Source organism: Schistocerca americana, chromosome X (genome assembly GCF_021461395.2).
Source record: "Schistocerca americana isolate TAMUIC-IGC-003095 chromosome X, iqSchAmer2.1, whole genome shotgun sequence".
Classification (NCBI taxonomy): domain Eukaryota; kingdom Metazoa; phylum Arthropoda; class Insecta; order Orthoptera; family Acrididae; genus Schistocerca; species Schistocerca americana.
This window is the reverse complement of record NC_060130.1, coordinates 594991357-595003690: the sequence shown is the minus strand read 5'-3', so window position 1 is coordinate 595003690 and position 12334 is coordinate 594991357. Positions and strand designations below refer to the sequence as shown.

Genomic DNA, 12334 nt, shown 5'->3' with positions numbered 1-12334 from the left:
CTGTGCACGTCTCCCTTCTCACTTCTCCAGTGGCCTCCAATGGGTGTCCACAAACGACTTGCTTGACACTGCTGATGATGTCATGTTTCAGTATTGTTATTCAAACTGGAGCAACATTTAGGCCTTTCGACAGCACGGAAATTGTTGGCACATCCAGCTCTCTCCATGTCAGGAACACAACTTCGATTTTGAATAACTGCAGTGCCAACACATTCTGAAACTCGATTGTCAAAGAGGTGATAGAAATATGTCCCAACAACAACCTAATAACCTGGGATATCGAGTTTCAATTCAGCACAGTGTGGGATTCTGCAATTGCAACACTAAAACAAGAATGGTCTATTATGAAGGCAGCAGTGTTCGCAGACAGAGCGGACAGATACTGGGCCTTGGTGCCCAAACCACTGGTGCACTGCCCTCTTCCAGAAGCATATGTTTGGCCCAGCCACAGAAGAAGTCAGCAGTCCAGCGACTATATACATAAGTGGCACACAGCACCCTGACTCTTCTTCACCTGTAGATGACAAGTATAAAACTCATTGAAACATTGCAACAAGACATCGCCACCACTGAGCTGATCACTCAAGAAGATTTTATCATTGGAATATGCTGAGAAAGTCTGCACTCACATATCTCTTGAAGCTAGTACACATACAATGTATCCGAAAACTGTAATCAAAGATAAAAGGGCACAAACAGTTGTTGATTGATTGAGAATTGAAGATATATATGAAATAGCTAATGATGCTGAAGGCCCATCAGAAGAGCTATTGTGGTATATTTGCATGAAGGATTTAGTGAGCAAAATATTTAGACAGTATAACTATGATAAAGTATTCTTCGTGGAATACAAATGATTTAAGGAGTAAAGGCAACAACTCAATCTCTCTCTCTCTCTCTCTCTCTCTCTCTCTCTCTCTCTCTCTCTCTCTCTCTCTGGCAGTATCAATGAGCATAAATTTAGTACATCATAATGGGGAGAAAAAACACAAAATAGGAGCCAACATACAACCATACTAAAAGTAAATTACAACACGTACTTTGACAGCTATGTGAAAATGCAACAACAACAACAACAACAACAACAACAAATGATACACATTGTTAACACAAACATCCAACAATTGAGGTATACAGGCAAAAATCCCAGGTTTGAGGCCCAGTCTGGCACACAGTTTTAATCTGCCAGTATGTTGCAACAGAAGTAAAAACAGAAAGCTTCGATACCTCATTCAGTTTAACCTTTATTCAATGGTGGCTGCTGTGTAAGAGCACAAGAGCATGTGAACACCCTTACTTTCAATACCTTGTGGATTTATTGTTTATTTTTCTTTGAATGCTGTTAAACATAACACAGATGCTGCACCTGAAAGATACAGCACATAAATCTTCCGCGCTACTGCTCCTCTAGACTCCGTGAAACTTGGCATCAGGGTCGCAAGCACACCTTCATTTGTGCATGTTTTAAGGAGCTTTTGGGTATGTGCAAACTCACATGATGTAATTGCCTTACGGGCCAAATACATATGGATTTGATAACATAATGTGCACAGTTCATGACATGCACAGCTAGCCCTTGTCACTACTCAACTAGAAGTTTACGTCAGTGCCAGCAGGTGGTAGCACACCGGCACAGTTCTATCCCTGTTTGCTTGGCATACATTCTGCTAGATGACAGCACACTCGCAAGATATGCTAATTCACTCACTATATACTGTAGTAAAATTAGATTGGACATCAGCATATGTTAAAGTTGTACTGACAGTAAACCTATTTTGTGGGTTTCTGAATGAGTTACAGTATACTAAGTTATGAATTTTATCACATGGTAATCCATTTGAGGCGCTGAGAATCATAAGGGCCTAAAGTATATCACTGTCGACTGTTAAACTGTAGCATTTATTCATGCTTCTGAAATCAGTTGAAATTATGGTGAGTCAGGTTTATATGTGCAGTAGGCCCACATTGTATATACGAAAAGTCATGACAAGCTGTCTTACTGGTTTCTCTGATATTCACTTAAATGTGGGATCAACAGCAGTGTGCTTTAGGCCCTTATGGATCTCAGCACCTGATTTGTATTCTAGTCAAGTGATCATGTTGGTAGACATTACTACTCGAATTTAATCATTTCCACAAATGGCACTTTGTGTTTGGAGTTGGTTGTTTACTGTGCAAAATTCGGCTTTCATGTGCAGCGTAAACCTGAACTACGTTGAATCTATTTTAAATGCTAACGCAAAAATATAGCTTTAAGGAATGGTCGTGAGTTGTGCTTGGGTAGCTCAGTCGGTAGAGCACTTTCCCATGGAAGGCAAAGGTCCCAAGTTCAAATCTCGGTCCAGCACACAGCTTTAATCTGCCAGGAAATTTCATATCAGTGCACACACTGCTGCAGAGCGAAAATCTCACTCTGGGAACAGAAAAGTAGATTACCAGGAAAAGTTAGCTGCAGAAGAACTAGGGCCTCCAAGAACAGATCCTATGATTGAGAGAGTTATGAAATCAAATAAGTGTGACTATTGGCGAACATTTAACACGGAAGTGTACAGTTAGCACAAATTGTGTGGGTGCAGCATGAGAATATCTGATTTTCAGCCCAGAAGTAAATTCATGAACTAATACATCTGCTAGGGATCTTGTACATTTGTCTGAAAAAAATGGAAAATCATGAAAACTCCCTCTTACACAAAAATGCAAAATGGAGAGTTGTGAAAGCTTACAAATTATTTCTTTATTGGCCTAAACTGTACTTAATTATGTACAAAACAACAAAATTCATGAAAACAATTCTTTCTTTTGTCAGATAAGTTATGCATATTATTATTATTATTATTATTATTATTATTATTATTATTACTACTACAACAACAACAACTACTACTACTACTGCTACTACTACTACTGTTGTTGTTGTTGTTATTATAATTATTGATAGTGGGTGTAGCTGGATAAACTTGTTGATAAGCATAACTGTTCTACAGCTGATGCTATTAATTTCACACTCTCAAATTTGTCTGTATCTAAAAATCTGTGAACACTCAGAATGTATACTGACGAGCCGCCACGGTCTTTGTTTATTATGTAATTTTCTATAACAAAGTTCACAAATACTCAAAACTTCAGATGAATTATTACTTCATTTCAAGTTATCATTAAACATCTTTAGTGATATATTTGCGCACATGTGGATGACCACGGCAGACGTTATGACCAAGGACAAGGAAAATAAATAATAGACTCATCAGCTTACAGGGCAAAATAATTTACTGGTATTATAATAGAAATATCTGTAGTCATATTTTCATTCATTCTTATATCAGGGGAATTTGTTGCTGAGTAGTAATACTGAGTACCTCATGCAAAAATGATCAATCTCTAATATGCGAATCCTCCACATTTATTAAAATATGTTTATAGAATTTGTACAGGGTTTCAGGATCTCAATGGCAAACTGTAAGGGACAATAGGTCACACATGGGGGCACTTTTTATTAGGGAACACATCCTTTCAAAGCCACTGATTGTCAGTTATGCACATGAATGAAGCATATTGGCCATAGTATGCAGTGGACTGTAACCACCTTGTGATTACATAGTTAATCAGTAAGTACGTAAATAAGTTATTTAGTTAGTTGGCCTCCTTGTAAGCCTTCAGGTTACGTTACTAATAATAGTTGTTTACACATGAGTTTGTGGATCTATTGTAGGCTAGGAATTCTTTATGCTCTGTGGCATATATCTGTGTTATAGTAAAAAAATTGACAACAGCATCAATTACCTATGCAGAGACTTTCAAATCACAGTAATACTGAAAGATTTTAGACAACACTGACATACCAGGGTTCTTGGTACTGATCATTACAGTGGCCGAGTGATGCAATGTGTGAAGTACAAACACAAGGTCTTTAGGATTATATTACAGAGAGGTTTAGCAATGTGTGTGTTGTTGAACATGGTACCATCACACATCATTAGCTGTTTGAAGGGTATTGCAATACTATAACCTACAATAACTGTGCTACCTTCAAAAGCTGCATTCAATAGGACATCCCTTAACTTGGCACCTCATATTGAATTTGTGCAGTGCTTTCTTCATGGAAACACTACTGACACTGCCTTACACACATATAAGGCCTATCTCACACAAGCAAATTATAGTAACAATTGAAGTCACTTATGGAACTATGAGAATTAACACACATTGCTGTTAGATTTCATGAAAAAGTTTTCCCATGAATGTGTATGCAGGAATAGTGGTTAAAAGTCTTCCAGGTCTTGTACTTCTCCTAGCAACTTTCCATAGAATCTATGACAATATTTATGGAATTTCTGGATTAGATTAGTTTTTCGTTCCATAGATCCGTGCTGAGGAGATCCTCGTGGATGTGGAACATGTCATTTTTTAAGCTGAAATAACAATACTAATAGTATGAATATATACAATACATCATTAGTTTCTATTAAAAAATTCATCAATGTAGTAGAAGGAGTTGGCCACTAGTAAATCTTTCAGGCTCCTTTTAAACTGATCTTTATTTGCAACTACATTTTTATATGTTTGCTGGCAAATTACTGAAGATAAGTGTTCCTGAGTAGTGGACCCCTTTTTGAACTAAAGTAAGTGCTTTTAAGTCCTTGTGCACATAATTTTTGTTCCTGGTGTTGTATGTATGAACTGAGCTGTGTGTTGGAAAAAGAGATATATTATTTAGGACAAATGTCATTAAGGAATAAATATACTGAGAGGCATTAGTTAGTATACCCAGTTCTTTGAAGAGATTTCCGCAGGACATCCGTGAATTTACTCCACAAATAATACGTATTACACGCTTTTGGACTCTGAGAACTTTTGTTTGACTTGAAGAGTTACCTCAAAATATCATACCATATGACATTATGGAATGAAAGTAGACAAAGTATGCAAGCTTTTTCATTTTTAAGTCATCTATGTCTGCTAACACTTGAATTGCAAATACAGATTTGTTAAGGCGTTTCTGCAGTTCTGTGGTGTGCTCCTCCCAACTGAATTTATTATCAAGTTGCAATCCCAGGAATTTAAAACTATCAACCTTTTCTATCTGCTCTACTTCATACTTTATGCATATGCTGGATGGAAACCTCTTACAGGTTCTGAATTGTATATAGTGAGTCTTTTCGAAGTTTAGTGTGAGTGAGTTGGCTTTAAACTATTTATTAATATCCATGAAAATATCATTAGCAGACCTTTCTAGAACTACACTCGACATGCTATTTATTGCAATACTTGTGTCATCTGCAAACAAAACGAACTCTGCTTCTGGCAGTGTAACTGATGAGAGATCATTAATGTACACGAGAAAAAGCAATGGCCCTAAGATGGATCCTTGTGGGACTCCACATGTAATTTCTTCCCATTCTGATGATGACTGATGACTTAATTCACTAGTCCCTTGCACTGACACCCTTTGTTTCCTGTTCGTGAGGTATGACTTGAACCATTTTGCAGCACTGCCTGTGATACCATGGAATTCTAATTTGTTTCAAAGGATGTTGTGGTTCACACAATCAAATGCCTTTGACAAATCACAGAAAATACCTGCTGATTGTAATTTGTTATTTAATTAATTAAGTACATTTTCACTGTAGGTGTAAATAGCCTTCTTGATATCAGGACCCTTCAGAAATCCAAACTGTGTTCTTGATAATATGTTATTTGTGGTTAGATGGTTGAGAAGCTGTCTGTACATTACTTTTTCTGAAATTTTTTAGAATGCTGGCAAAAGAGAAATTGGTCTGTAGTTCAGTGGTATCTCTTTATCCCCTTTCTTGAATAGAGGCTTAACATCTGCATATTTTAGCCAGTCAGGAAATGTCCCAGTTATAATTGACTGGTTACACAAGTAACTTAGAATTGTACTAAATTCACAAGAACATGCCTTAATTAACTTTGTTGATATTTCATCGTAACCACTAGAATGCTTTGTTTTTAAAGATTTTATTATGGAAGTTATTTGTTTTGGTGAAGTGAGTGACATACTCATGTACCTGAAGCTATTTGTAAAGGCTAGTTTCAGATATTCAAAGGCATTATTTACTGATCCTGACAATCCCATTCTATCAGTAACAGATATAAAGTACTTGTTAAATAGATTTGCCACACTATGCCCATCGGTTACTAATATGTCATCTACCCTTAATGCTATTTGCTCCTGTTCCTTTCTGATTCTACCAGTCTCCTCTTTCACTATATCCCATATTGTTTTTATTTTATTCCCTGACATTGCTATCTTCTTCTCGTAGTGCATTTGTTTAGATGTCTGAATTACTTTTGTTAATATTTTACAGTATTCCTTGTATTTAGCTAAATCATCAGCATTGGAGCCAGTCTTGGTCGACAGATACATTTTCCTTTTTGTCTTACAGGAAATCTTTATTCCTTGTGTATTCCATGGTTTTATTATAGACTTCTGTTTAATTTGAGTAACTTTTAGAGGAAAACAGTTTTCAAACATGGTACTGACATTGTTCATTCATGTCATGAGCACTACAAACATCTTTCCAGTTCATATCTTTGAGCAGTTTTCTAAAACACTCAATTTTTGGTTGAGTGACTACTCTCCTGTACTCCGATCTAGCAGTCTTGATAATCTGCTTAGAATTTACAACTAAAACAAGTCCATTTATTACAGGTTTTATTATATTATTTTGTTCATTTCATTTGTCTATAAAAATGTTATCAATGGCTGTCCTTGAGGATTTAGTGATCTAGTTGGAAAGTTTACAGTGTGAGTTAGATTGAAAGACAACATTACTAACTGCAGTAAATGTTTACTGGAAGATTGCATTAAATCCTGAAATGTCTAACATATCTATACCAGTCATCACTTGATGTTCAGAGGGGCAGATTATGTCAATTTGGTTAGATGAATTCATTTCATCAATACAAATGAGTAGTTCATCAACTTTATTCCTGAGTCCCGGAATGTTCTGGTGTAATAAAGATAACTGATACTGCATACTAATGGGATTATAACTGCTTTGGTGAAGATGAACTGGCAGTTTCTGATTACTTTCTGTTAAACATTGTTTAAATGGAGGCTGTATGCTGGATACCTGTATTTCTGCTAGCAGCTTTCCACAAGATTCTACGCACAACATTTATGGATTTTCTGGATACTGTGTCCAACAACCTCTGATTCCGACATGATAGAGAGCATTTCAGAGTTGTTATACATGCACAGATAACTTTTAACTTTGGGAAACTTTGTACATGCCAAGCAGGGAGTGTTGTGCAGTCAGTTCTCACCAATTTTAACACCCTTTCGATTTTATATTTGGGGCGTGTCAAATGGGTGGTTTATGTAGCAGCTACTGCCATTAGAGCTGAGCTGATTTCTGAAGTTAGTGATGTATTTCATGATGTAAAACAGAATCCTGTCCAGCTCAACACTTTTTGGTAATAATTACTGCAAACGTATCGAGCATGAAATGAGGCACAGAGTATACTAATGCAGGACAGTTACGCAACAAGATGATTACACTTTGGATAAACATTGGACACGGATGGGGAAAGAAAGTGGGCAATCTCTTTTTAAAAGGAATCATCCTGGCATATGTATCAAACAATTTAGAGATTTTATGACAATCTAAATCTGAAGGCCAGATGTGGGTTTGAATCCCACTCCTTCAAAATGTACGTCCTGTGTCTTAACCATCATACCACCTCATTCTGTCCAGGACAGACCTTTAGACTACTAGTTACAAATTCATTCAAACTTGTCCTGAATATAAAGTAGTTTGTGTACAATTGTTATAACTCTTTCTCAGACTCCCACTCATGCATCACATGCACAACTCCTGAGCGATGGGTTGAAAAAAGATTACGTTTCCTAACATAAAATAATCTCCCATATGTGACCTAATTTTTTCTCAAATTTTACCAGTGAGGTCCTGAAACATGCTGTGTATTCACCAATGCTTAACACATAACAAATACATAAACAAATACCATCAACATGAATGACCAGCTCTGCCTCATTACCAGATTCAATCAAGACAATGCCACCATGTTTATTAAGACAACTGGGAGATGTCATGTAATACTTAATCTTGTTACTGCTTCAGTACTGATTACATTAGTACATACTGATTTAAAATTAGTACATTCATTACACCTTTAAGCTTTCAAAATACACTATACATTGACAGTAAACACTAAGAACCACATGGGCAATTTATACAGGGGTCAGGATATGGTCCAATAAGTGTACTAACCCTGGTGGTGGAAACCTGTGTGCTCCTGTTGCCAATGATCCTGGGGAATCTCTCCACGTCCAGCTGAAGTTGACAAAAATGTCCTATGTGGGGGTGCAGAGGAGGGCAGAGGGGGAGGTAGCTCTACAAGACAAATACAACACATCACACAACATGCAACAACACAAAAGCATGAAATTATTTGCACCTACGGATAAACAGATAACAACAAGACACACAAAATTAAAAGCAAAAAGCTGACATGTCAGTGCTATTATGGAACCAATCATTTATTAATATTAAAGCAAATTATTTTAGGTTTTGTATGCAGATTATCAAAGATATATTTTAGTTTAATATTAATGTCCTAATCTACTTTGATGTTTCCTGGAACAAAAGTGATCATTATATTGTTAGGATTTACACCCCATCATCACTCCATAATGGGAAGACTCAACATTTCAAGACTGTAGGTAACCATAACAATTCGATAAAATTTATGGTTAGATGAATAGTCTGGGAAATTAGCATTTATTAACACATCAATTTCATACGGACATTGTAGCAATAGCAAACGAAGCTTACAAGTTCAAAGTTTGAGCGAAAGATAACAATCCTGTTGCTACAAATCTTATGGCCAAATCTGTAGTATTTCCTCACGATCCTCTTCAGTACTTTGCTCTTGAATATTGGATATCCATCTAATTTAGAGGTTCTACTTTTGTTAAAGTGAAATTCTAGAAAAGCTATCGCACAAAAATTATTTTTCATGAAGAGTTTTGTTAAGGAGTATATGTTGAAAGCTACCAAAAATGTTTTAAGTTTAGATTTGAGTTTCTGTAAATATTTAGGACTTTCAGGACACACTGATTTCTGTCAACAGCTTGTTGCCACAGTCCATCTCCAAACAGAAGTTGTGTGTTTAAGCTAGCAACTACACACAGCAATCACTTGTAGTAACATGAAAGCAAGAAGAAAATATTCCTTCATGGTAGCCAAAAATTGTGAAGCTATGGCCAGAATACATAATTTCTTTTAAATTTTTAGGTCAATGCACTGTATGTAATGTCGTCGTCCCCCACTCCCCACCCCAAGCAAAATTTTAAAAGGGCTGCTCAAAATACCCATCTACAGGTGCCATAATCCCTTTACTAAAATCATAAATATTTTATGGAAAACAATAGGGATGCTCCAACAACACACACTTCAGATTCCTCATTGTTCTCACTGTTAAAGCACCTTCGAGGGAAGGTTCATTATCCTTACAGAGGATATTTTTTCCGTTTCCAATCCAGAAGACTCAAGATTTTTTTTTTTTTTTCATCAAGTTGGTAGAGAAAATTTGCACAATTGTCATCAATTAATATTGGATGCTTAACAAGGTAATCAACAAGAGGAATCCCTTTCACACCCCCGTGAAATATTCCGCAAATCCATTACAACATACAAAAATATTGCTATTCATTTTTACAATTACTATTGGCCAGCATGTAACAAATGTGGCATGCATGTTACACAAACCTATCTCTAAGTAATCTTTCATGTGAAATGTACCATTTAATTTTTCTGGTATACCTACAGTATCAGGTAACTCTCACATATTTAACTGCCAGTCATCCAGTATCATATTTTGCAGTTTCTTTTCTTGGTGTTTTCATCTATGTTGCAGTTCTGGGAAGTTCTGCACATAGGGTACATTCGAAAGAGCTATAGCTGCATCTGAATTTAGCTGCCTCTTTCTTAATAGCTGAAAATTTAGCAGCAGATTCCTAACAAATCTTTACATGAATTTTTGTGGGTGATAAATCATCCAAAACAATAATTTCTTGGTGACACATGAACCAAACACACACAGTGTTACTACTTTGAACAGCCACAATATCAAAACTAATTAATGGCTCAAATGAAACTTGGTTTATGTTATTCTGCATCATGCACCAATGTAACAAAAGCCAAATTTCATTGGTATCAATGTTACATCTGTACTAGACAGAGAAAGTTCCTTCTTGCAGTCATAATTTGTTTCTGTTCTGCCACTATATGTATAAAGCTTGGGTTTGTTGTGAAGAATGTAACCACTCAGAAAACAATTATTGTTAGTCAAGACATTTGTATTTGGCACTTGAACTTTTACAATTTTTTTACTTCAAAACTCCACCCTGAGTGTCTGTAACCAATAATGTCATGATAGAGCTCTCATTCTAACAAAGAAATCTCTATAACAGCAAGCAACATGTATGGCTACTCTACAGAGTGCCTTACTGATTGTTGCGTCTCAATCAAAGTTCAATACACCATATTTGACATACTGACATATTCTCAGGAAATGACTTAAAATTAGTATTTTCCATCCATCCATAACTCCAATATCTTATGAGTCAAGTTTTAACCGCAAGGTTGAAGGGTTGAAAATAGAGAAACTGCTAATAAATGCATGGCATGGAACACTCTTCACTGTAAGATATATAAGTGAACCCACCGCCTCTGTTGCTGTTAAGAAAATGCTATAATTTTCACTATCAGTTGAGCTCACTGAACGCTATCAGATAATAAGTCCCTGGGACCTTGCAGGAGTGCTTTGACACATATCAACTCAATTTCAGTAGCATGCAAGCTCTCTATACCTAACTTCAAAATATAATGATATTAGGTACCATGGCATATTGAAAGGTAATGCCTCCAAATTTTTCATGTGAACACTTTATAAATGAAACAAATATTATTAATATTCTCCATATTTATTCTTCATGTCTACATATTTATTTCTCAACATAGTCACCTGGATGACAAACACATTTCTCCCAACGAGAGAGCAGTTTGTTGATACCGTCCCTTTGCATGTTTGACTTCGTTGACAGAGCCATAACCTCATCTATGCTTGCACTGCTTCATCACTATCAAAGTGAAGTCTTTAAAGGTATTCTTTAAGTTTTGAAAACATGAAAATTGGATGGGGTCAAGGCAGAACTGGATGGAGGATGATCGATGACAGTGAACCCAAGGCGTTGGAATGTTGCAGATGTCACTGTGATCAGGTGTGTCTGGCATTTTCATGTTGAAGGAGTATGTGTTCCATGGTTGACAAACTCTTTGAATTTGAAAATCAACTACAGCACACTGTTTCTCACACACTGACATAGTTATGTTACCAATTACTATTTGGAGCCCTACAGCAGCAGAGCTCTGCAAACAAACAAGTAGACATGAGGAATGAATATGTTGAATGTTACATTCAGGGGCATTACTTTTCAACACATCCTCATACAAATACCATTGTAACATAACTGCTATTATTTCACTCACAGCAGCAGACAGTAAGATTTAGCAGCTTTACCTGAAGTGAAATTTATTCTGTTCAGCCTCTTAATATTTTATGGTTTCCTGCTTTGACATGGCTTTTCTTTCAACCCTTCTCCTCTATGAGGAACCAGTTTGGGTGCATAAGAAGGCCTCGTACAGATTTGCTTCCCAAGTTAAATCCACAAACACCCAACCCCACACCAGGCACACAAGCACAACCCTCTTCTTCTGAACTTTTCAAACACTTTCCTCTTAATCAAGCAACACTTGCAGTCCTGAGAAAATATATGTAGCAAATAATGGCTAGACCACAGCGTATGAAGAAATTTCTGGATGAATTTTCTTGTCCTGTAGTCACATGTTTGCTGAATTGCTTTTTGTTAAACGTTACAGCCTTTTAAATGTCCTTGCACAGAATGGTGGACAGTAGTTATTTGTTTATGACAGATTTCTTCAGCTCAATGAAAAAAAATCAACCAGGCTAATGAATCAATATCTAAAAAGGTATCTCTGTCACAAGTAATCTGACAGTTTTACTTACCTACCAAATTATCAAGCAATTTTAAACAACTTCAACAAGCCAGCTGTATCTCAAATCATAATATCTCACAAAAGAAAAATCACACAGCTGATATGCAATACATACCTAACTGGCTGTCAGGATGACTGCGACGCCACGAATCTGCTGGAGGAACACCATTCTGATGAAGCTGCTCTTCACGTGATGTTGGTTGATACGAATGTGGTCGGCCTGTGTCCATTACACCTGGCCAACCAAATATGTATGTGAGCCAGTTTAA

General features: G+C 36.5%; 1 protein-coding gene across 1 annotated transcript in view; it reads right to left on the bottom strand.

The window, feature by feature from the left end:
- The window catches only part of LOC124556669 (spectrin beta chain, non-erythrocytic 1), a 309565-nt gene that overhangs the window by 17256 nt on the left and 279975 nt on the right, over nt 1-12334 (bottom strand). The window contains exons 66-67 of the mRNA XM_047130637.1: nt 12181-12300; nt 8256-8378 (exon numbers count right to left, since the gene is read on the bottom strand). Of these exons, the coding sequence (XP_046986593.1) occupies nt 8256-8378; nt 12181-12300 (243 nt within the window). The remainder of the gene's footprint in view (nt 1-8255; nt 8379-12180; nt 12301-12334) is intronic.